Here is a 25,600-nt window from a genome sequence, read left to right as displayed (position 1 = left end):
GTTTCAGGTTAACAACCTCTCCCACAACATCAGAAAAACAAAGGAGCTGATTGTGGACTTCAGGAGGAACCAGGCTGTCGTGGAGACTGTAAAAAACTTCAAATTCCTCGATGTATACATCTGTGAGGAGCTGAAATGGTCAAACCACACAGACACCGTGGTGAAGAAGGCATGACAGTGACTCTTCATCCTCAGGAAGCTGAAGAAATGTGAGTTATCCCCGAGGGCCCTCAGTGTTCTTCAGCACCATCGAGAGCATACTGTCGGGCTGCATCACAGCCTGGTACTGCAACTCCACTACCACGAACCCACAAGGCACTACAGATGGTGATACGCTCAGCCAAACGCACCATTGGGGGCACACTGTCTGCCCTACCGGATACCTACAACACAAGGTGTCACAGGAAGGCCAAGAATATCAGGAACCCCAGCCACCCGAGCCATGGTCTGTTCTCCCTTTTTCCATCACTCAGATGTGGGCAGTATGGGAGCATCATGGCAAAAACTAGAAGACTGGCCAACTCCCCGACCATCAGGCTGCTGAATAGCCACCACTAGTCTGCTATCCCCCCTACCCCACCCCAATGGACATTTTATTGTTTATAATTTCCACAGTTGTTAATATGTACCGTATATATTATTTTTATTATGTATTTTTATTGGTTTATTTCACTTTGTCCTGCATCGTTGAAGCTCAAGAATTTCACTGTACCCTGCAACTACATTTGCACATATGACTATTAAACTCTCTAATCGAATCTACCTTTGAAAACTTTTTCTGGTATATGTTTTCTAAGACTCCTTTTCTATCCGTTTAACACAAAATCAAAGCCATTGCTTATTCCACATTTTTAGGATGGAAAATGGTTGGAAAACATATGCCTTTAATAACAAAAAGATACACTGTATATAGACTTAGCTTTCATTTGACACCCAATTTGACATGCTCAACATGTTTCTGCTCATGGGTCCATTTACATGGAAATGACCTTATTCCATCTTGTTCTGAAGGCAGCTCTTCCTCGAGGGGGGAAATGAATGCGATTAGTTAAGTTTAGGCAGAACATTGGTTTGCTTAACTTTGAGGCAACTGAGTTGCAGAGTGAGGTAATGTGAGGGTGAGTGATGTTGGACACGAGCACAAAAACCCCCACTGAAAAGAGCAATATGAAAACAGCTCTGTAATCCCTCTGATTTGAAAGTTGTGTATACTCTATTAAAAAGGAGGGAGGGGGGGTCCTGGTGGAGAAGGACGTTTACTATGTTTGTTTTACTTATTAATAAATCCCTGAATAGCTGGGGAAGACTTGCGCTCATGTTTTGCGTTCATTTTGGTTCTGACAGATGTATGGCTCCAGTTTAAATCTGCTGAGTCTAGTGGAATGTACACGTGCACGCACGCACACACCAGATTACTCCATGGGCTCGCAGGTCGCTTAAAACCAATTTTGGTTTTAAGCCATTACACAAACAGAGACCAGCATCCAGATGGAAGCTGTCCAAGTTGGCACAGACGGATGGGCCTCTCTCCCTTTCTCTCTGTCCTCCTTCCCTCTTTCGGTCCTTGTCTCTCTTTATATCCTCCCGCTGTCTCTCGTTCCCTCTCTCTCTGCCCATATACTCCCCATCTCTACACTGTAACTTTTCCATCTTTATAATGAGCCGTTTCTCATTCTAAAATGGAGAGGACTGTTTGAGGATGTTTTCTATAGGACTGACTGGTTCAGGATATCTGTTGCCACCATGGCGTATCGGTGAGTATGCAATGAGGAGATGAGGAATTCAGGTTTAGGGGTATTTATTATACACAGAAACACGAACAGAGATGCACATCCGGAGGAAGACCTTTGAGAAAGGATTGGCTGTGTCAATTAGGATGTGGTGGTGTGGAAGGGAGATACAAAAGGGAAACATTAGAAGCGCACCATATAAATGTACTTGATTGATTAATTAAGGTCACTACCCTCATCTGGTTGTCTAGGTCTTAATTGAAAGGGAAAAAAAAAAACCTGCATATACTCGGGCCCCGTGGAAAGAGTTTGACCCCCCGGGCTTTCGGGCCTAACTGTATGCACGCCAAATAGCCTACACGCCAATCGCCAAATGCTTTTGAGAACAGGCAGAAAAAGTTAACGTTGATCCACGGAAGCAAAAAGGACAATGTCGGAATTCAATTAGATACGAGAAAAGCTGCAAAATGGAGATTTAAATCAAGAGAAAGTAGGCCAGAAAAGTAATGTTTGGAAAAGATATTTGTTGAACTGGTAAAAGAGGATGGTCAACTGTAAGTGCTGTTATTGTGAAGCATGGGACCGCTGAAGCGCGTAAACCCATTCTTTCCTCGTTTGTAACACTCACTACTGAGTTCTAAACGGCCTCTGGAAGCAACTTAAGCACAATAATTGTTTGTCGGGAGCTTCATGAAATGGGTTTCCATGGCCGAGCAGCCGCGCACACAAGCCTAAGATCACTATGCACATTGCCACGCATCGGCTCAAGTGGTGTAAACCTTGCCGCCATTGGACTCTGGAGCAGTGGAAACATGTTCTCTGTAATGATGAATTGCCCTTCACCATCTGGCAGTCTGAAGGACGATTCTGGGTTTGGCGGATGCCAGGAGAACGCTAACTGCCTGAATGCATAGTGCCAACTGTAAAGTTCGGTGGAAGAAGAATCATGGTCTAGGGCTGTTTTTCATGGTTCTGGCTAGGCCAGAAGGGAAATCTTAAAGTACAGCATACAATGACATTCTAGACGATTCTGTGCTTCCAACTTTGTGTCAACAGTTTGGAAGGCCCTTCCCTGTTTCAGCATGACAATGCCCCAGTGCAAAAAGCGAGGTCCATACAGAAATGGTTTGTCGAGATCGGTGTGGCAGAACTTCACTGGCCTGCACAGGGCCCTGACCTCCACCATTTTGAACACATTTGGGATGAATTGAAACGCCAACTGCGAGCCAGGCCTAATTGCCCAACATCCGTGCCCGAGCTCTCTAATGCTCTTGTGGTTGGATGGAAGCAAATCCCCGCAGCAATGTTCCAACATCTAGTTGAAAGCCTTCCCAGGAGGCTGTTATAGCAGCAAAGGCGAGAACCAACCTCATATTAAAGCCCATGATTTTGGAATTAAATGTTTCAGGAGCAGGAGTCTACATACTTTTGGTCATGTAGTGTAACATAGGTAAAAATACACGAAGACACACAAATTGACAGTACAATATTTACACATAGTGGGGAAGGGGGATATGGGGAGCAAAGTGTTTAAATTGTGCAGTATTTTTAGCAATAATAAAGTCTATTAGCAGCTGGTGTGTGTGTGTGCGCGCGCGCGCATGTGCCTGGGAAAGTGTTTTTTGTTGGGTGTGTTCTCTCCATCACGCCGTCTCTCTTTCCTTACACTTGTGGAGGTCCTCACCTTATAAGCTAATGTTTAGATTATGTTCAAGTCTTCTGTCGGCCACAAAGCTGCTAACTCCATTTCAAAAGATGGTCTGTGTTTCTCAAGAGATTTTTGCACAATCAGACGAACCTGTATAAATAAACGTTCCATGACAAATGTTTAGTGGGGTGTTTTGAATAGACTAAATGGAATTAAGGAGGAGGCCTTTAAGTAAATGTTCAGTTGGGTGCGGGAATAAAGTTTTTCTCAAATGTTAAGACACTTTCAATGAAACTGAGGTCCACTTGATCACCATCATAACCTAATGAGTACAACACTATTATTTTTTGCAAAAAAAATAATTTTGTAAGTCATTTCTCATTGCTTTCACACACAATGCAAATCTTAAGCACATTTTTGCAAAACAGGAAACGCAACTCTACAGAAGACACAAAACTCAGTTGAGTAAATCATGACAAACAAAATTAAACCATTTGGTCACGGCTGATACAAATGACTCCTCTATGAATGTGAACCTCTTCTGCATGTGCGCAAAACTTCTTTGCACGATGGTTCAATCAGCAATCAGTCCTTATTCATGCATACTTGATGTCACCTCTCTCTGAGTTGCTGTTTGCAAGAATGGACCAAGGAAGAGGCCCAGGGCAAAAGGCCAAAGGAGAGGTAGAGTGGCCCATAGAGGAACTGGGATTCAAATGTGTGGTGGTAGAGTAGCTCAAAGGGGAATACAGTGCCTTCGGAAAGTATTCAGACCCCTTGACTTTTACCACATTTTGTTACGTTACAGCCTTATTCTAAAATGTATTAAATACAACAATTTCCTCAGTAATCTACACACAATACCCCATAATGAGAAAGTGAAACCGTTTTTTTATTTTATTAAAATGTTAGCAAATTTATCAAACTAAAAAGCAAACCTTATTTACATAAGTATTCAGACCCTTTGCTATGAGACTCGAAATTGAGCTCCGTTGCATCCTGTTTCCATTGATCATCCTTGAGATGTTTCTACAACTTGATTGGAGTCCACCTGTGGTAAATTAAATTGATTGGGCGTGATTTGGAAAGGCACACACCTGTGTATATAAGGTCTCACTGTTGACAGGGCATGTCAGAGCAAAAACCAAGCCATGAGGTCGAAGGAATTGTCCGTAGAGTTCCGAGACAGGATTGTGTCGAGGCACAGATCTGGGGAAGGGTACCAAAACATGTCTGCAGCTTTGAAGGTCCCCAAGAACACAGTGGCCAACATCATTCTTAAATGGAAGAAGTTTGGAAGCACCAAGATTCTTCCTAGACCTGGCTCCCCGGCTAAACTGAGCAATTATGGGTTATTGTGTGTAGATTGATGAGGGGGAAAAAAACATTTAATCAATTTTAGAATAAGTCTGTAACCTAAAAATGAGGAAAAAGTCAAGGGGTCTGAATACATTGTAGAATAAGTTGTAGAAGCATCTCAAGGATGATCAATGGAAACAGGATGCACCTGAGCTCAATTTCGAGTCTCATAGCAAAGGGTCTGAATACTTATGTAAATAAGCTATTTCTGTTTTTTTCTTTGTCATTATATGGGTATTGTGTGTAGTTGCTGAGGAATTATTTATTTATTTAAACCAATTTTAGAATGAGATGCAAGAAAATGTGGAAAAGGTCAAGGGCTCTGAATACTTTCCGAAGACACTGTACATAAATATTGTTCCTTTTATTGTATTTTTATTTTAGAGAATAATGGAGCTTGAAGCCAAACGCAACACCCCATACATTAATTTATGTGGATGAAGCCGACTTCAGCATTTCAAAAGTAAGGGGAAGAGGGAGGAACCTCATTGGTAAGAGGACCACCGTACATGTGCCAGGGCAAAGGGATGCAAACATCACCCTGTGTGCCTCCATCTTCAGCCATGGTGTTCTTTGCCACATACCTTCAGTTTGCCCATAAAATACACGTCGTCTCCTCACATTTCTTGATGCGTTGCACCATAGAGTGAGGCCCGACATGTCCGCTTCGTCGTCATATTGGACAATTTTGCATACAACCACTCCCGTCTTGTTACTGAATGGTTTGCAGCCCACCCACGAATGACGATGCAATTTCTCTCTCCATACTCTCATTTCCTCAATCCAACCGAGGAATTCTTCTCTGCGTGCAGGTGGAAAGTTTATGATTACGGTCCACATGACCAGATGTCCCTCTTAGGACGCAATGATTGCCGGTTGTCTGTGCATCACTGCAGAGGACTGCCAAAAGCATGAATGCGCCATACAGGGAGATTTTTTTTTCCCCTCGCTGCATTGCGAGAAGAAAACACCCAGTGTAATGTTGATGAAAACGTGGGCTGATCGACAAAGAATGGATTGAATGATCTGTGTTTGTGTTTTTTCAATTTGCTTTGTTTTTGGAGTGATTTGTTGGCTTGGTGTATGTAATTGTTATTCTCCGTGGATAACGTACAGCATCAGTGAATCTGTGAGGTACAAAATGGAAAAAGGTGAAATTAAGCCTTTTGTTTCTGGATATTCATGCTCTTGAGTGACATTCTCTATGCTTTGGTCATCGTTGGTAAAACATCGTTTTGGGAAACACTAATACAGCCCATGATGTGATGACACGTTTACTTGCCTTTTATGGTCATACTATAATTATAGTACCAACAAATGGCACAGACCTACTGTATAAAAGAAGGTTAACCATGTTAGGGTGATATGTAACGATTGATTGAAATAACTTTTCATTGGGTAACAAGTTGTATGTTTTGGATGTAGATGATTTTGTGTCATGTATTTAATGTTTTGAGTCTTAATGCATTTTGCAAATTAAATGTGTAATTTTGGTCAACGTTTTTCAGTTTGGGGGTGCGTGTTGATTTTAATTTTTTTTAAGTGGATTTTGTTTGGACAAACATGATCGAGTGATCGAGAAGGGGAAAAAAAATGTTTTATTTTCACATAAACCAGAGACAGTGGGGAGAACAAGTATTTGATACACTGCCGATTTTGCAGGTTTTCCTACTTACAAAGCATGTAGAGGTCTGTCATTTTTATCATAGGTACACTTCAACTGTGAGAGACGGAAAAATCCAGAAAATCACATTGTATGATTTTTAAGTAATTAATTTGCATTTTATTGCATGACAGAAGTATTTGATACATCAGAAAAGCAGAACTTAATATTTGGTACAGAAACCTTTGTTTGCAATTAGATCATATGTTTCCTGTAGTTCTTGACCAGGTTTGCACACACTGCAGCAGAGATTTTGGCCCACTCCTCCCCTCCTCTCCGTTCACGTACTCTGGTTCTTATCAACCATTCTGTGTCATCATAATGCTGCAAGGAAGAAGTAGAGCGCTCTCCCTTCCTGGACACCTCAGAATATGACAATTTGTTGTTACTTTTACCCCTTTTTCTCCCCAATTGGTAGTTAGTCTTGTCTCATCGCTGCAACTCCCGTACGGACTCAGGCGAGGTGAAGGTCAAGAGCCGTGCGTCCTCCCCAAACACAACCCAACCAAGCCACACAATGCCCACTTAACACGGAAGCCCTCCGTACCAATGTGTCGGAGGAGCACCGTGCACCCGGCGACCGTGTCAGCGCGAACCCAGATACTCTAGTGGACTCGAACCCAGATACTCTAGTGGCACAGATAGCACACAGTTTTGCTGCCACTGGCTTGAGATGGTAGATAGATATTTTGTACACACACACACACACTTTTTTTCAGAGTACTGGGTCAGGTTGTTAGCCTGCCTCTGTCTGTATTGTTGTAACAACACAGAACCTGGCCTGTCTCTTTGTATACACTGTAAACCTCCTCTCAGGTCTAGTGATATTGTGGAGAGGAGAGCACTCCAACCTGCCATCTTCACACAAACAAGGTCTTCACTCGAGTAAACCACTTCAAAATAAGTGCATTAAATAAGGAATAGGGTGCCATTTGGGACACCAAGTCCAGCATGCCAGGTACTTTGGACCCACTCCAATTTGCTCCAACAGATCCATGGAAGATGCCATTTTTCATTGCTGTTCTCACGCCCCTAACACATCTGGACAAGAGGAACACCTATGTGAGAATGCTGTTCATTGACTACAGTTCAGCATTCAACACTGTTGTTCCCTCCAAGCTCGTCACCAAGCTCAGACCTCTGGGTCTGGACACAAACCCCTGCAAGTGGATCCTGGACTTTCTGACGGGCAGACCAGTCTGTGAAGATTGGCAACAACACCTCCTCGACACTTAACACAGGGGCCCCCCACGGATGCGACCTCAGCTCTCTGCTATACTTACGCAATAAGGTGTGGTATATTGGACATATATCACAAATCCCAGAGGAGTCTTATTGCTATTATAAACTGCTTACCAACGTTAATGAGAACAGTAAAACTGAAAGTTGTGTTATACCCGAGGTATGCGGTCTGATATACCATGGCTTTCAACCAATCAAAATTCAGGGCTCAAACTGCCCAGTTTATAAGCCCTGTTCAACCACGACTGTGTGGCTTTGCACGACACAAACTCCATCATAAAGTAGGCCTGATAACCAGCAACGATGAGTCAGCCTATAGGAGGTAAGTGAACTGGCATTGCGGTGCCACCACAACAACCTCTCCCTCAACGTCAGCATAACAAAGGAGTTGATTGTCGACCTTTCGGATGCAGAGGAGGGAACAGGACTGCAGTAGAGTTATAAGTTCCACATCACCGAGGGCTTGACTTGGACCAACAACACCACCACTCTTGTCAAGACGACACAACAGTGTCTCTACTTCCTAAGTCAGCTGAGCATGAGGCCTGGTACCAACAGTCTCAGAGACAGTTTCTATCTACAAGTCATCAGACTGCTGAACACTTGAACTGGACTGACCACCTGTTCTGATTCTCCACTCTTTAGCACACACACACACACATACACACACACATTCATGCTACACACACATCTTCTGCTATCAGACTCAGTATTAGTGCTGAATACTGCACATTTTCACTTTTCCCCAATCTCCCCTTCCCCAAAACACATGTACAGTTGATACAATATATTGTACAGTTGATACAAATACATTTAAACTCTGTTTTTCAGAATTCCTGACATTTAATCCTAGTAAAAATGTCCTGTCTTAGGTCAGTTAGGATCACCACTTTATTTTAAGAAGGTGAAATGTCAGAGAGAATTATTTATTTCAACTTTTATTTCTTTCATCACATTCCCAGTGAGTCAGAAGTTTACATACACTCAATTAGTATTTGGTAGCATTGCCTTTACATTTTTTTACCTGGGTCAAACGTTTTTGGTAGCCCTCCACAAGCTTCCCACAATAAGTTGGGTGGATTTTGGCCCATTCTTCCTGACAGAGCTGGTGTAACGGTGTCAGGTTTGTAGGCCTTCTTGCTCGCACACGCTTTTTCAGTTCTGCCCACAAATTTTCTATAAGATTGAGGTCAGGGCTTTCTGATGGCCACTCCAATACCTTGACTTTGTTGTCCTTAAGCCATTTTTCCACAACTTTGGAAGTATGCTTGGTTTGACAAGTATGCATTGTCCATTTGGAAGACCCTTTTGCGATCAAGCTTTAACTTCCTGACTGATGTCTTGAGATGTTGCTTCAATATATCCACATGATTGTCTTCCCTCATGATGCCATCTATTTTGTGAAGTGCACCAGTCCCTCCTGCAGCAAAGCACCCCCACAACATGATGCTGCCACCCCCGTCCTTCGCGGTTGGGATGGTGTTCTTCGGCATGCAAGCCTCCCCCTTTTCCTCCAAACATGATGATGGTCATTATGGCCAAACAGTTCTATTTTTGTTTCATCAGACCAGAGACAATTCTCCAAAAAGTATGATCTTTGTACCCGTGTGCAGTTGCAAACCGTAGTCTGGCTTTTTTATGACGGTTTTGGAGCAGTGCCTTCTACCTTGCTGAGTGGCCTTTCAGGTTATGTCGATATAGGACTCGTTTTACTGTGGATGTAGATACTTTTGTACCTGTTTCCTCCAGCATCTTCACAAGGTCCTTTGCTGCTGTTCTGGGATTGATTTGCACTTTTCGCACCAAAGTACGTTAATCTCTAGGAGACAGAACGCGTCTCCTTCCTGAGCGGTATGACGGCTGCGTGGTCCCATGGTGAAGTCTTGGCTGATTTATTTTGATTTTCCCATGATGTCAAGCAAAGATGCACTGAGTTTTGAAGGTAGGCTTTTCTGGAATTTTCCAAGCTGTTTAAAGGCACAGTCAACTTAGTGTAGGTAAACTTCTGACCCACTGGAATTGTGATACAGTGAATTATAAGTGAAATAATCTGTCTGTGAACAATTGTTGGAAAAATGACTTGTGTCATGCACAAAGTAGATGTCCTCACCGACTTGCCAAAACTATAGTTTTTTAACAAGAAATTTGTGGAGTGGTTGAAAAACGAGTTTTAATGACTCCAACCAAAGTGTATGTAAACTTCCGACTTCAACTGTAAATATTGGACAATAAATTGTGCCTTCCTGTATTATACTTATGTTCAAGTGTTTATTCTATTCTACTGAGCCATTTACTTTATGTTCATATATACTGTCTACCATGTGTAAGCCATACATAAGACTAAAAACGTGTATTTTTTGGATCAACATCCAATACTTCTCTATTCTTTGTCTCGTCTCAGTGGCTACTACACGTCTGCTGGTCCCACTATAAACAAACTACAACGTATAGGCTTTATAAAAACATTTATTAAGTCTTCATAAAGATGACATGGGTGCTTCACAAGTCACGTTTGATGAAAGTCACACTACAGTAGCTACACGTCTGTTTCACCTCGCAATCGTAGACGAAGACGTACTAGACACTATCAGTAGAATCCAATGAAGCGAATGGCCCCTTTTTCAAAGCACGCACATGCAAGGAAGAATGCAGTGGGTGTACTAATGCACAGATACACAAGACGAATGCACAGACCCACAAACATGTTTGGCTACATACCAGCTTCGACTTACATATGCTGGTACTGATGTCGGAGATAATTAAATGTCAAATACGGCAGTAGAGGCGCACTATCCTCCGGCTATATTATACAATTGAAAAAAACTTGAAGTGTATTGTATTACGCAGAGTCTGCGCTGCGTTTTTGAGTGCTGCACACTTGCCATGTTTGGTAATGCCATTTGATTGATTTAGTGGAAATAGTTGAGCCTAAAGCCTGGCTGTTTTAGAATCTTGTCTGTTAAGACCAAGTGTTCCAGAATGTTCTGAGGAGAACAGAGCACACCACTTTGCCATCCGTGTGGGATTTGATTTAGTTGCAATAGTTCTATACAACTTCTATGGAACTAGTTGTTCTGATAGTCCAGTAGATACGCTCCCCCCCAAAAAATACCCTATTGTTCACTTTGAGGAGAGCAGAGTCCATAAAAGGAATGGCCTTAGAACTTCTATGGAACTGGTCTAGAATGTTGTTCCGAGAACAGCAGAACACACCAGTCAGTCTCTAAGTAATTTCCTTCATTAGTCTCCATCGGACAACAACATGGCCATCTGGCTGTTATACAGTCTGCTTCAGCCAGGGTCTGAGGCTGTCTGTCTTTTTCTCATTAGTGATGAAATAGTCTGTCCTCTGGTCAGGGGTCAAGCTATTTTCCCAGGCTAAGAGAGAGAGCTTGTAGTCATGTGTGTTCTGTGTAAACCATTGGATGTGGACAAAATCACTTACAGACACTGGCTTGTTGCCTGTAGAGGGTGTGTGTTGCCTGTAGAGGAATGTTCTCGAGGTCAACGACCTCGCTAAGCTAACTGTAGGCTATCTAAACTTCACTTAGCTAGCCTAATGCTGTTGTGTTGGTCTAGTCTAACTGTAGGCTAAACATCTAAACTTCATTTGAGCCAGCCCGTGCATATAAGCCTACAATGCGGTTGTGTTTTGCTGCAGCGCGCTCATATACAATTCACATTCGCCTAGTCTCTTCCCCACTGCCGCTGTGTCTGAAAACACAAGCGTCTGTGAATTTAAGCAAATCAGACTAGCATTTGCCTATCTGCACAGTGCGAGAAATAGTGAGCCTCCTCTCTCAATCAGTTCCTAGTGTCTTATCTGCACAGAGGCATAGTGGAGTAAGGAAGAAGCGTGGGCTTTCTCTGTCTCTGACCCCATGTCTTTGTATTGTCTGTGATTATGAGTTGTGTTTTGATGCGTTGTCAGATCCAATAAGGGAAAGCAGACAGACAGGCAACATAATGTTGTCCTATTGATGTCCACTTAATCACTGAACCAGTCACAATAAGGTTATGAACAGTATGAGAAAGGGAGGGAGAGCTATACCAGAGACTATATATAGGGAATAGGGCACCATTTGGTACACACACTTGGTCTATAATGTTGTATTGTAACCTACAGTCAATGTAGGTTTAACCCTCTACTCCAGGTTGTGTATAGTTACAGAAATGTACATTCCCAGTAACACCTGTAAATATATAGATTCCCCGGTAAATCTGTACATTTACCAGCATGAAGGGGAATGTATAGATTTTCCAGGAAATGTATAGATTTTCCCAAAAAATGGGTAGATATCCCGATTTCCCAATTATAGCCTAGAAGATATCTCAAGAATGTCCACTTTTGGAAAGACACAAGGTTTTTCTCATCTTCTCTGACCATATAGTGTATATCATACCTCATTTGTGTATCAAGACATTTCTGGATTAGATGTCTAGATTTCGTGCTGTAAGTCTTATGACATGGTGATGGTGAATGTCGTATTCAACCTCACCCAGGTCACACCAGGTTCACTCTGTCACCACAGAGTGTATACTTACATTTCTCTTTTCTTTCTTTCTCTCTCTCCTCTCTCTCTCTCTCTCTCTCTCTCTCTCTCTCTTCCCACCCCCCTTTCTCTTGTCTCTCCCTCTCTCTCGCACTCTCTCCATCACTCTTCTCTCTCTTTCAAATTCTAAAATGCTTTATTGGCATGACAAAAGTACTTGCATTGCCAGGAAAAACTACGTTGAACAATTCAACAGGACATAGATGACATGTAGAAACATTAATCCGAACCAGAATAGCTAATCAACCTGTAACAATAATCATACATTTATTCAACTTCAAAGGTAGCGCTTTTCAAAGAATCTCAAAGCACAAAAATAACAACATAACATCATGGGATGGACAGTCATTAGAAAGTTCATGGCTTGAGTGGTCATCTGAGGGAGGTGGTCAAGCGGTAAGAAAAAGTCCGGAGGCAGGCAGGCAGCAAGCGCGGACTCATCAAGGTGTCTCGCTGTCTCTGGCTTATCCGTTGTAGACCTCGGATTTAACTTTGAGCGAAGCCACTGCGGTCCGCGGACTCCGTAGTAGGTAGCTAGCTAGCTACTCCTTTGCTACGATCAAAATGGAGGGGCGCCCACATGGACGACTACGTCAGTTACGTGGTGCCAGAAAGCACACCGCATGTCATAATTCAATATCTCTCTCCCTCTCTCCTCTAGCTCAGTGGGAACGGATGATAACATTATGAAGTGTGTAACCTTACATGTCGCTCGCTCTCTCTCCCTCCCCTCCAGCTGAGTGCCAACGTGTTGATCTTCCTGTGCACCAACATGATAGGTATCTGTACCCACTACCCCGCTGAGGTATCGCAGAGACAGGCCTTTCAGGAGACCAGGGGGTACATCCAGGCCCGGCTCTACCTACAGAGAGAGAATCAGCAACAGGTAGGCCACACACACACACACACATACGGGCATTCATTTACACAAGCCATAACACTTGTTGACCTAACTATATTTTCAAATTATTGTGGGTCAACAATATAGAGTATTTCTGAATGCCTCTATACTCTACCAACATGTTCCCACGCAGTATTCCAACGAATGACTGGCACTCAAGGCAGTGACTCATTTAGGTTTCTAGTTGTTGAAACACATGAAAGGCAATGGGTTGAGTGCTTTTCTCTCACTTCTCTGTCTCTCTCTCTCTCTGTCTATCATACACATTCTCCAGGAGCGCCTGTTGCTGTCGGTGCTTCCGAGGCACGTTGCCATGGAGATGAAGGCAGATATCAACGCCAAGAAGGAAGATATGATGTTCCACAAGATCTACATCCAGAAACATGACAACGTCAGGTAACCATGGACACACACTCTTTCCCTCTGCCGTAACCATGGACACACACTGACCATTTCACTCTCTTCCGCAACCAGTGGTGCTGAGGTCAAAATGTGACACATCTGTATTGGCTCAAATGACAAAACTGCCACAGTTCCTCAAATCCTCTTAAAGCACATTAAAGGAAAGGATCCAAGGTCCCTCCCTGGGACTGCTACCTCCAATGAACTTTGAGAGGAATTGAGGAAACAAGGATGGAGGAAGCAAGCATATGAAAGCCAGTAATGCCTTGGGGCCATATCCACAAAGTGTCTGAGTAGGAATAGTGATCTAGGATCAGTCCATGCTATCTTATTAAGTATTAACTAAAACGCTAAACTCATCCTAGGTCAGCACTCCTACTCTGAGATGTTTTGTGGACCCTGGACTACCTGCTCTAACACCACCAGCCTCTTGACCCAGATATTAGTCTAAACTCTATTCAATCACCATAAAGATGTGTTGAATTAACACTGTGAAACTCCTCAGACAGTCTCTCTCTATCGGTATGTCTTCTGTCATGTTGTTGTTGTTATTATTATTGAGTCAGAACATTGATCAAGAGGGCAACAGCGCCATCTGTCATCTCTCCACTAGAAGTGTCAACATTCCAGTTGTTTTTCCTCTTCCTTGTAATTAATACCACAAATTAGAAAATGAGAATCGTGCTGAGATGTCTTCACTGGGGAGGGAGGGAGGACTGAAGGTGACCTATATGAGTCCAGACGAAAAGCTGAACAGAATAAATGGCTCTCTATCTCAACAAGAGATGGAGGAAGGGAGCAGACAGGCTGGTAGGCGCATGACCATGCTGATGATGGGTTATTGATCTGTCTCTCCCTGTTCCCTCTCTCTCTCTCTCCCTCTTTCGTTTTCTCTTTTTCTCCCTCTGTCATACAATCTTTCCTACTCTCGCTGTCTCTCTCTGTTTTTCTTTCTCTCTCCGTCTCTCTCCATCCAACAGTATACTGTTTGCAGACATCGAAGGATTCACCAGCCTGGCATCACAATGCACCGCACAAGAGTTGGTCATGACACTGAATGAACTTTTCGCTCGCTTCGACAAACTAGCTTCGGTGAGCAGTTAGACATCATATAATCAGTCACTTCAACCCCGTGCGTCAGATTTCAAACATATTATAGATGTACTCTTTACTTTTAAATTGTGAATTTTGCATCGCCCATAGTGACGTGTAATTCATTGGCTACTGGCCACTTACATTTGTGTTGTGTCATGCTCCATAATACATTTAACATTTTACGTATAAACTACATCCTAACCCTGAACCTGTGTTTGCGGCACGTTTGTGTGTCCTATAGGAGAACCACTGTCTGAGGATCAAGATCCTTGGAGACTGCTACTACTGTGTGTCTGGACTGCCTGAACCCAGGGCCGACCATGCACACTGCTGTGTGGAGATGGGAGTGGACATGATAGAGGCCATCTCGTGAGTCACACACACTAATGAATAACCTACTTTGAATTAGTAAGAAGCACATTTTGGCTTGTCTAGAATCTATCGTAACAGGGTTTTTTCAGTGTGTGTGTGTGTCTGTAAAAGTGTCTGTGTGTCTAACTGTGTGTGTGTGTGTTTGTCTCCCTGCAGGCTGGTGAGAGAGGTCACAGGGGTCAATGTGAACATGCGTGTGGGTATCCATAGCGGCCGGGTCCACTGTGGAGTGCTGGGACTCAGGAAGTGGCAGTTTGACGTATGGTCCAACGATGTCACTCTAGCCAATCACATGGAGGCAGGGGGTGCGGCAGGGTAAGCCCCTCCCACCACCAACACAACATAGAAAACTCCTATAGGGTTGCACTTGATCTACTGCTAACCATTTAGTTAAGCATGCAAGTTCAAGCCTTTATTGTCAATTTTTTGGTTAAAAAAATAAACATTTGTCTTTGGCTTACAGGCATATGGCTCAGACACATCACAATTAAGCACAAATAGAGGATAAAACACGCTTGATAATACAATAAATCTAACTAGATGTGGGGCGTCATAATAAAGTGTTAGTATTGATTACACTCTTGCTGGTATTGCAGTCCTTGAGATTCAAAATGTCCTCTGATGTACTGTGTCAATGTGACCCCTTGACCTTGTGTGTATGTGTGTGTTACTAGGCGTATCCACATCACCAAGGCCACCCTACAGTACCTGAACGGGGACTATGAGGTGGAGCCGGGGTTCGGAGGGGACAGGAACGCCTATCTGAAGGAGAACAACATCGAGACGTTCCTGGTGCTGGGGTGCAGCCAGAAAAGGGTCTGTTGTTTATTTAACGAGTTAAATCAATCGTTTTCCCATTTATACTAGAAAAAATAATAGTTTATTGTCCATTGTCAGTTTCAGATCACAGAAATTATTCAATTCCTTTAGTTATCCATTTATTCATTGGTTTCCTCTTTTTTTTTCCTGGATGGTACTTATCATTAATTATTCATTGAATTATCAAAAAGAATGTGTATTGTTCGAAATCCTTGTCAGAATCTATGTTGGTAATAGTATAGAATTTTTGCGGGGGATAAAAAATGTAACAACTTTCAAATGTCCAGTGTGAATAAGGTCTATTGTTGTGGTCATTTCCCTCCCTGCAGAAAGAGGAGAAGGCAGCGATGGCCAAGAGTGCCATGATGCAGCGGGTACGCGCCAACTCCACTGAGGGCCTGATGCCACGCTGGGTACCCGACACACGCTTCTCCAGGACCAAGGACTCCAAGGTCTTCAGGCAGATGGTGAGAAACTGATGACCTGGAATGGTCTGAGAGCAAATGGTTGCTCTATATAGCTAGGATTCCATCCAATTGGCGACAGATTTGCACGTGAATATTCTCAAATCTGCGTCAAGAGAATTATGTGCATTTTCCCACCAGAGGTATTTCCACCAAACTGACTTGTTGCGGATAAAAAGGAAATCAGTGCGTGATTACGTGGTGCACTTTTTGGCTTAAGTTTACATGTACCGAATAAAAATAATCTAAAGTTCAATGTGTTTCCATCGCATTTTCAACTCTTGCTAATAGTTTGGTCACAAAAAAACTGTTGCGTTAAATAGCATATGGGCCTACTCTGGTTTCAGTATGTGCACTCTAGCTAACAGCTTGCAGATAGTGCGGGTAGGCTAGTCTACATGATGAGATGATTATGGATAAGAGGGAGAATGTTTTGATTTTTCTAACCAGAACAAGACCCTGGATATTTATCGGAACGGAGCATCAGGCTCATCACCGTGCACTTTCACCACCCTGTGAAGCTCCTCATTTATTTCATCCGTAGAAATAAATAAACTGCATGGTTTTTACGAGTGTTAGTGGGAGGACCAGATCATCACTTGACTCCACCAACAAACAAATTATCTGTCGACATTTATAAAATTGTACCAAAACTTCCTGTTTCCATCACAGCTGTTGTGATTTTTAAACATGTTATTATACTGTATGACTTTGCTGACATAAAATGGTTCATGTTTTTGTCAAGCAACCTAAGCTTTAATCATGTGCGTAATTACAAGCCTCAAGCCTCTAAAACAGCCAATGGAAAACTGAAATCGTGTCTCGATCAGTATAGATCCAACGCCATCGCAACAAGTGGGAGTTAGTTACACAGCTCCGCTGATTGCCCCTTTAATGTCCACCCAACACCCAATGGAAGTTAGTGGCCAGTGGCAGACAGCTAGCCTAACACTTGTTATTGACTGATATGATTCACAACAACAATGCTTCAGATCTGATCAGTCTAGCAGGGCTGCATCTCCATGATCATTTCTCCTCTCTTCCTGTTCTCAACCTCTCTCCATTCCCCTCTCTTTCCTTACGCCCTACACTTCACCTGTCTTCTCCTCTTCTCTCTCCTCTTCTTCTCACCCTCTCTCCAAAGTCACTTCCCTTCCCCTTCTCAACTTCTATCATCTTGTTCCTCTCCTTCTCTTCTCTTTTCTCCTGTTCTCATTTACCTCCCTTCCCCTCACTCTCTCTTCTTTTCTGAGGGGTATTGCCCAGGGGGAGGACGGTGTAATTTTAATCCTACAGCATTAATTAAAATGTCAGTCTGGCTCCCAGGGATTAACTGTGCAGATGTCTGAGTCTGGCGGTATGTGTTTTTCACTGGCTTGGTTACACTGGTTTTCACTGGCTACGTGTCTAAAACATCGCTCTCTCTCATCCATTCTTCTCTCTCTCCTCTTTCTTTCTCTCTCTCTCTCTCATCCATTCTTCTCTTCTCTCTCTCTCGCTCTCTCTCTCTCTCTCTCGCTCTCTCTCTTTGTCTTCCTCTCACTTTTCCCAGGGTATTGATGAAACATCCAGACAAGACAAGTGAGTCCTATTTTGGCCCAGTAGTTGTTATCGGGTTACTGTGTGTGTACTCTGTGTTGTTGTAGGCATTGGCCAGTTTGTGTGTATGTGTGTGTGTTTAATGTAGTAGTGTAGGCATTGGCCCATTGGGGACTGATTGGCACACTGTTAGTTATTGTTGGAGCTAAGTTTAGAGCAGACTGTTGGTTTTAGAGGGTCAGAGTCAGTCCAGCACTAATTCCCTATTGGCTCTTAATCACTGCCTGTCACAGAGGTAGACCTGGGTTCAAATAGTATTTGTTTTCTTTCAATAAACCGCTTGATTGAGCAATGCCTATGATGGAATGGAATAGTCTCAAAAGTGTAACGTCTGCACATCTGTAAACAGGCTAAGAATTCAAATACGGTTTGATTTGTGCTTCTATCTCCATGACCCTGTCTGTTGTCCTTGTCTATCTGTCCCCGTGACCCTGTCTGTTGTCCTTGTCTGTCTGTCTCCATGACCGCGTCTATATTGTCCTGTCTCCCTGTTTGTAGCCGCTGTGCCCAAGAGGCCCTGAACCCTGAGGATGAGGTGGATGAGTTTCTGGGCCGAGCCATTGACGCCCGCAGCATAGACCAACTCCGTAAAGACCACGTGAAGAAGTTCCTCCTCACCTTCCAGACTAAAGACCTGGAGAAGAAGGTTAGAGGAGAAATGTTAACACTGCTTAAATTCAGCATGATGCGTTGTGATTTGTTGATTGAGTCAATGATTCATTTTTTTGATCGATTTGACTATGACAATACATATAAACCCACTCCAGACCAGGAGACATCACATACGTTACAAAATGATAAAGAAAGCACAATGAAGCCTAAAGGATTTTTCTCCCGTTGTGGTCCTCCTTATTGTGTTAACAGCTTGCTGCCGCAGCTAATAGTTACACAACCGCTAATTGTATTATTCCCTCTCCCGGTGATGTTTTCAGTACTCTAAGAAGGTGGATGATCGTTTTGGAGGCTACGTGGCCTGTGGTCTGTTAGTCTTCTGCTTCATTTGTTTCATCCAGATCATCATTTTCCCCCAGTAAGTCAATATCTTGAATTATATCTAACCTCTCTTCTCATTGTATTTTTTAAATGTATATTTTATTTTGTATTCATTCACCTTTATAATTGTACCTGCATGGAACTAAACTAGGCTGCTGGTTGGTCTGGTTGAACCTCTACGGGGTAGCCGGCTCAATGGACCAAATAAGGGACAGCCCTTTTAACCGTATTAAACCTATCAAAGACAACATACTGAATTCATGAAGTAATGTACTGAATAGTAGCCTAATGGTAAATTGAATTCGGTGCAGTATGGGACTTCCCGGTAAGATGTATTCTTCTTCTTTTTCTCCGCAGCACTCCCCTCATGCTGGGTCTTTACATCAGCATCTTCATCATCCTCGTCAACATCCTCTTCATCTGTGCCATCTACTCCTGCATCAAGGTACGGGACAAGGGCCACCATTTTCTAATCGTCTTATCACCCTTTCATAGCAATGTAGCCAAAAGTTGGCATTTGTTTAGATGATGCGTTATATTCCTCAAGAATCCATGTGTAAATAGAATTTCAAGGACCATTAAACATATTCCCCAGATCCCAGGCTGTATCTTTTAATCTAAGAGGAGGACTAAGATGAATTATTCTCTTTTTTTATCTCTCGCTCTCTGTCTCCCTGCCCCCCTCTCCTCCTCCCAGCTCTTCCCGGCTGCATTGCAGACGCTGACTAAGAAGATCGTCCAGTCTCGTACCAATAGTACCCTGGTGGGGGTCCTCACCATCATACTCCTCTTCATGTCTGCCTTCGTGAACATGGTAGGGACCCGTTCATGTACAATAACAGTGTAGTTTGAATTACAGGTAATGAAACGGTTCCTTTTTAAAGCGCTGTACAGTACTGTGGCATAGCTTTTTGTGACAAGCTATCAGTAGAAGATGATAGAGCGCCGTGTTGCACGAACATTGTGAATAATTCTTCCGATAGTGCCTGCAACGGTAGTAATTCGGTTTGACATCCGTGGGTTTGGGTTTCTCTGTTGGTTGACATGTGTATCTCTCCCTTTAGTTCACCTGTGACAGAGAGGGCCTGGTGGACTGTGTGGTGCGTGAGCGTAACCTGTCCTCCAGTTTGGTGACTCTGTGTCTACTACACAACCTGACACAGTCGGCACAGGACGGACTAACCCTGTGCCCCAGCCAGCCCATGCCATGCCACTTCCCTGAGGTGAGCCCAGCAGGGACGCTAGTGGGTGGTGTGACTGCGGTGTGAATACTGTATGTAATTACATTGTTAGAACTTGCTACACCCCCCCCTCCTCTTCCTCCAGTATTTCTGCTACAGTGTTCTCCTGACCCTGCTGGCCTGCAGTGTGTTCCTCCACATCAGCAGTATAGGCAAGCTGGCCCTTATGGTGCTGATCCAGGTCACCTTCCTGCTGCTGGTGGAGTGGCCCCAGGTGGCCCTGTTCGACAACGCAGACCTGCTGCTCACCGCCAACACCCTGTAAGTTAACACACATACACACCCTGGCACTAATTGTAGCCTGTTCGCCCACTTCATAGTATTTGTTCAAGTAGTATTTGTTTTTGTTCAAATACTTAAGCTGCACTAGTTGATAAAGTTGCATGGAATAGTCCCGAAAGTGCCAACCCTGACCATGGTACTCAAGGCAGGTTGAATCACGTTGCAGTCCACAATACAAGCTTAAGAGCGCAAATATACAATTCTAGTCAATGTGAACTTTGTGGTGTGCAATGCACAAATGTCTTGTCAAGTGTTGAAGGTATTTAATCAATTTGTGTTTTGTTTTTGCCCTTAGCTCTTTCACACCTTTGAATGACTCTCTAGATTGGTTTCCTAGTTTCAATGAAACAGTTACAGAGATGTGGTAAGTTCATTGTTATCTTTTGGTCTTCTCTTTAAGTATTCTGGTCAATGTACTGTTACCATGTCCATGTTAGTGTGTGTGTCTACTCTTAGACTAAGTCCCCCCTCCCTCTGTCTCCCCCTCAGCCAGGATCGTGATTGATTGATTACAGTGGCAGTTCATGCCCATCAAGATTAGGGAGACCAATTTTAATTTTATGAGCATGGCCTCATATTCCATTCACCCAGCTCAGTGTAACAGCAATAGGTTTAGGCTACTACAGTACATGATAATAAAGGTTCCCCTACAGTATACCTACCCATCATGGGGTTGCTACAACCTAGCCTACAAATTAACTTTTGCAACGTAGGTGCAAAAAAAAAAAATATTTCTCTCTTTTTGAGTCAAGTGCTCACCATATTTGATGCACTACAGTTCTAGCTAGCTGTAGTTTACCGGTATGCTTTCAGTACTAGATTTATTCTCTGATCCTATGATTGGATGGACAAGATGTTAGTTCATACTGCAAGATATCTTATAGTTTGGAGGATGTCCTCCAGAAGTTGTCATAATTACTGTGTTGAAGTCAATGTACCCAGAGGAGGATGGAAATTAGCTTTTTTTTAATGTTTCACTATTTGTAATTTTCTGAAAATGGTCCTCCCCTTCCTCCTCCAAGGGACCTCCACTGATTGATTACTTGATTCAGTGCTTGATTGATTGAGTCTCCCTGTCTCCCTCCCCCCAGCCAGGAGAGTGTGACCAAGGTGTCTCTAAAGGTCATGACCCCTGTCATCCTGACGGTGTTCGTCCTGGCTCTGTACCTACACGCTCAGCAGGTTGAGTCCACTGCACGCCTCGACTTCCTGTGGAAGCTGCAGGTAGGACCTGGCACCACACACATACACACTCACTAAGATTGTGAACGTTTAGAAAATGGGATCCTTATGTTAAGTCTCTTTTTTCTATCTTTCCCCACAAATGTTTTTTTGTGGGGGAAAAAGACAAGAGATACAGATTACCAAGACCTATGCACACCATGGTTCTTTCTGCCTGCCCCCTCCTCTCTCCCTCGTGCTGGCAGCATTGCATTAGTGGAAACCAAGACAGTTCTCAGGGATGGCCTGGGTGTCGCTTCGTCTGGGGCAATTTTAGCTAACCCTTTCCTAACCTGGCATGTTATTTCTCCTAACATGCCACGCTAACATGCTTCGTTTCCCTAACCTGCTTTATAAATTCTCCTAACATTCTACGAAAAGGCACTTCTGCTCGTCGAAACCGGCAGACCTGCCCTGAGAACAGTCTTGGTTCCCACTAATGCTAATGGTGTGAGTGTGTGTGCAGTCTTCGGTCTGTTGCGTGTAAAATATCCTAACTTATTCATTGATAATAGGCCCTGCTTTACTGAAGTTGCGAGACATTGCAAGCAAAGAAATTGCAAGATACAGCATTCCATTGCGAGATACACCTTTTGATTGCTGATAGATAGGCCTAGTGCACGGTTCTGACTCTGTCTTCCTGGTGGCTGACCTCTCTATACTGTGCCCCTCCCCTCTCTCTCCGTCCCTTGCTAGCTTGCTATGAAAGACACAAGTGTTTGTGTTCTCTGCAGTACGGCAACTAATCAGTCCCCTCTGTTTCAAAAATTCTGAATCTTGACATGGGGTCTGTGCAAAGAATCAATTATTTTGGAGAGTCGACTCTCCACCATTGCATCATCGTCGTTAACAGTTGGAAAAACGGCAGAATTTCTTTCTCCCACATCCCTCACACACACGCACACACACACACGCCTCGACTTCCTCTGGAAGCTAGGTAGGACCTGGCACCCCCCCACACACACGTCCAGCAGGTAGAGTCCACATGCCTCGGTTGTTGTATCTGGTGACATCACTCAGCAGACCTCAGCCTTTCTCTGTAGATAGTGGTTGCAGCAGAGTGACTTTTAATCTTGACTCTGGTCTACGTTCAGTGGAATACTAAACGCCAATCAGCATTTTGTTCCTCACAATACCTATAGACAGCAATGAGGTTGCCCTATTAATCATTTAGTCACTTTCTCATCCCTTTTAACAAACCATTTCCCCATTCCCCGGTGTCTGTCCCTTCCAGGCTACAGAGGAGAAAGAGGAGATGGAGGAGCTTCAGGCCTACAACCGCCGCCTCCTCCACAACATCCTGCCTAAAGACGTGGCTGCACACTTCCTGGCGCGGGAGCGGCGTAACGACGAGCTCTACTACCAGTCCTGTGAGTGTGTGGCCGTCATGTTCGCCTCCATCTCCAACTTCTCTGAGTTCTACGTGGAGCTGGAGGCCAACAACGAGGGAGTGGAGTGTCTCAGGCTACTTAACGAGATCATCGCCGACTTTGACGAGGTGAGAGAGAATAATCTGTATAAATAAAGGAATGGAAAGGTTGGGGAGGGAGGAGAGGTCTTTGAGATTACCGAACGAGATCATCGTAGACGTTTACGAGGTGAGAGATAGGAGGAGGTGGGAGGGGAGAAAGGGGTGGTCTGGAATAAAATCCACAATGTCACCAAGAGAAATAAAGAAGAGCGATTGATATAGCTGAGTCGTTCTATGAATAGAGTGCATTTTGGGTAATAACTTGCACCTAATTTTGAACATTTTGTCATAAAAAAAAAAAACATATTTAGACATAAAAAGACGATAGTAAGTGTTGACAGGGTTTACCGTAACTGTTAAGGCTCTCGTTTGTGGAATGACCGGACCAAGGTCCAGCGTGTTAGGCGTACATCGTTCTTTTTATTGATGACACCAAAAGCAAAATAACAATGGCAAAAACGAAAGTGCACAGTTCTGTAAGGCAAAACAAACTATACAGAAAACAAGATCCCACAAAACACAAATGACAACCTATATATGATCCCCAATCAGAGACAGCTGCCTCTGATTGGGAACAGATAGACAGCTGCCTCTGATTGGGAACCATACTCAGCCAAAAACACAAAGAAATAGAAAACATAGATTTTCCCACCCGAGTCACACCCTGACCTAACCAAACATATAGAATAATAAGGATCTCTAAGGTCAGGGCGTGACAGTAACAGGGTTGAGGTTTTCATCTTAAATCAGCCATAAATCCCTATCACTGGGGGAATGGAAACTTGCTGTGTGCAAACAGGAAGGGGCAATTGTATGCAACTTCACCAAAAATGTAAAATACATTTTTTTAAATCTAGCCTTATCTAGCTGTCTGTTGAACAAAATGTAACTTGACCCAACTATCCTGCTCCTGCTGGCTTTAGCAGATTCTGCCATCACTCTCCTAAAGTTGCCGTTAATAGGCTACACGAGGAGTCTGCAACCTTTTCTCATGTGAAATTCCAATTTATCTTGCCATTTCTACCGATCTATGTGCCAGTTATGGTTTTCATATGCACATTTTTGTTTAAACAGTTTAATGAAGTTATTAAAAAAAGAATGAGCACAAATTTGCGGGAAAGAGTGCATTCTGGAGAGAGAAGTGCATCTGGGCGATCCAATGTCTGCATTGGCCATGCAGAATTTACGGTGATACGGCCTCAGCAGAAGTCAGGGCATACCTACTTCTTTCGCTTCGTGGAACAGTGCGGAGGAGTTGTAAAGGAAGTGAGTTTGTGTTTTCTACAGGATGTACCGCCCCCACCTACCGTCAACCAATCATGTCAATGCTGAGTTATACAAAACCCTCGGCATTGTAACATCATTTGGGAGGCGGTGCAGAGCTCGATTTGGCCTCTGCATTCTGGAGGCTCCGGAGGCTCCGACCACATTTTCAGATTAAGCTAAAATGTGCTTTTAGTCTTGGCCTCTGCAATGGATTAAATCACTGCGACGGGCACAAATATACATACATTACCAGTCAAAGTTTGGACACATACTCAATCCAGGGTTTTTCTTTATTTTTACTATTTTCTGCATTGTAGAATAATAATGAAGACATCAAAACTATGAAATAACACATATGGTATTTTTTTAGATTCTTTTGAGATTCTTCAAAGTAGCCACCCTTTGCCTTGATGACAGCTTGCACACTCTTGGCATTATCTCAACCAGCTTCATGAGGTAATCACCTGGAATGCATTTCAATTGACAGGTGTTAATGCGTTTGAGCCAATCAGTTGTGTTGTGACAAGGTAGGGGTGGTATACAGAAGATAGCCCTATTTGGTAAAAGACGAGGAGTCCATCATTACTTTAAGACATGAAGGTCCGGAACATTTAACGTTTTTTTTAACAGTCGCAAAATCCATCATGCGCTATGATGAAACTAGCTCTCATGAGGAACGCCACAGGAAAGAAAGACCCAGAGTTACCTCTGCTGTAGAAGATAAGTTCATTAGAGTTAACTGCACCTCAGATTGCAGCCCAAATAAATGCCTCACAGAGTTCAAGTAACAGACACATCTCAACATCAACTGTTCAGAGGAGACTGATGCACAATCGAGAGCATCCTGGCGGGCTGTATCACCGCCTGGTACGGCAACTGCTCCGCCCACAACCGTAAGGCTCTCCAGAGGGTAGTGAGGTCTGCACAACGCATCACCGGGGGCAAACTACCTGCCCTCCAGGACACCTACACCACCCGATGTTACAGGAAGGCCATAAAGATCATCAAGGACAACAACCACCCGAGCCACTGCCTGTTCACCCCGCTATCATCCAGAAGGCGAGGTCAGTACAGGTGCATCAAAGCTGGGACCGAGAGACTGAAAAACAGCTTCTATCTCAAGGCCATCAGACTGTTAAACAGCCACCACTAACATTGAGTGGCTGCTGCCAACACACTGACACTGACTCAACTCCAGCCACTTTAATAATGGGAATTGATGGGAAATGATGTAAAATATATCACTAGCCACTTTAAACAATGCTACCTAATATAATGT

The 25,600-nt window shown here is 43.5% G+C and overlaps 1 protein-coding gene across 1 annotated transcript in view; it reads left to right on the top strand.

Moving 5' to 3' along the window:
- Positions 1-25,600, top strand: part of LOC115102673 (adenylate cyclase type 6-like) — an 87,385-nt gene that overhangs the window by 44,523 nt on the left and 17,262 nt on the right. Inside the window, exons 4-20 of the mRNA XM_029622855.2 lie at positions 12,932-13,081; positions 13,371-13,492; positions 14,479-14,590; positions 14,835-14,962; positions 15,122-15,280; positions 15,640-15,781; positions 16,114-16,251; positions 17,801-17,829; positions 18,346-18,493; positions 18,780-18,877; positions 19,198-19,285; positions 19,538-19,654; positions 19,905-20,063; positions 20,167-20,342; positions 20,659-20,727; positions 21,455-21,587; positions 22,819-23,082. Of these exons, the coding sequence (XP_029478715.1) occupies positions 12,932-13,081; positions 13,371-13,492; positions 14,479-14,590; positions 14,835-14,962; positions 15,122-15,280; positions 15,640-15,781; positions 16,114-16,251; positions 17,801-17,829; positions 18,346-18,493; positions 18,780-18,877; positions 19,198-19,285; positions 19,538-19,654; positions 19,905-20,063; positions 20,167-20,342; positions 20,659-20,727; positions 21,455-21,587; positions 22,819-23,082 (2,232 nt within the window). The remainder of the gene's footprint in view (positions 1-12,931; positions 13,082-13,370; positions 13,493-14,478; positions 14,591-14,834; positions 14,963-15,121; positions 15,281-15,639; positions 15,782-16,113; positions 16,252-17,800; positions 17,830-18,345; positions 18,494-18,779; positions 18,878-19,197; positions 19,286-19,537; positions 19,655-19,904; positions 20,064-20,166; positions 20,343-20,658; positions 20,728-21,454; positions 21,588-22,818; positions 23,083-25,600) is intronic.

This window comes from Oncorhynchus nerka, linkage group LG20 (assembly GCF_034236695.1).
Source record: "Oncorhynchus nerka isolate Pitt River linkage group LG20, Oner_Uvic_2.0, whole genome shotgun sequence".
NCBI classification, from domain to species: Eukaryota; Metazoa; Chordata; class Actinopteri; order Salmoniformes; family Salmonidae; genus Oncorhynchus; species Oncorhynchus nerka.
Note: the sequence above shows the minus strand (reverse complement) of the source record. Positions and strands in the feature narration are given on the sequence as shown.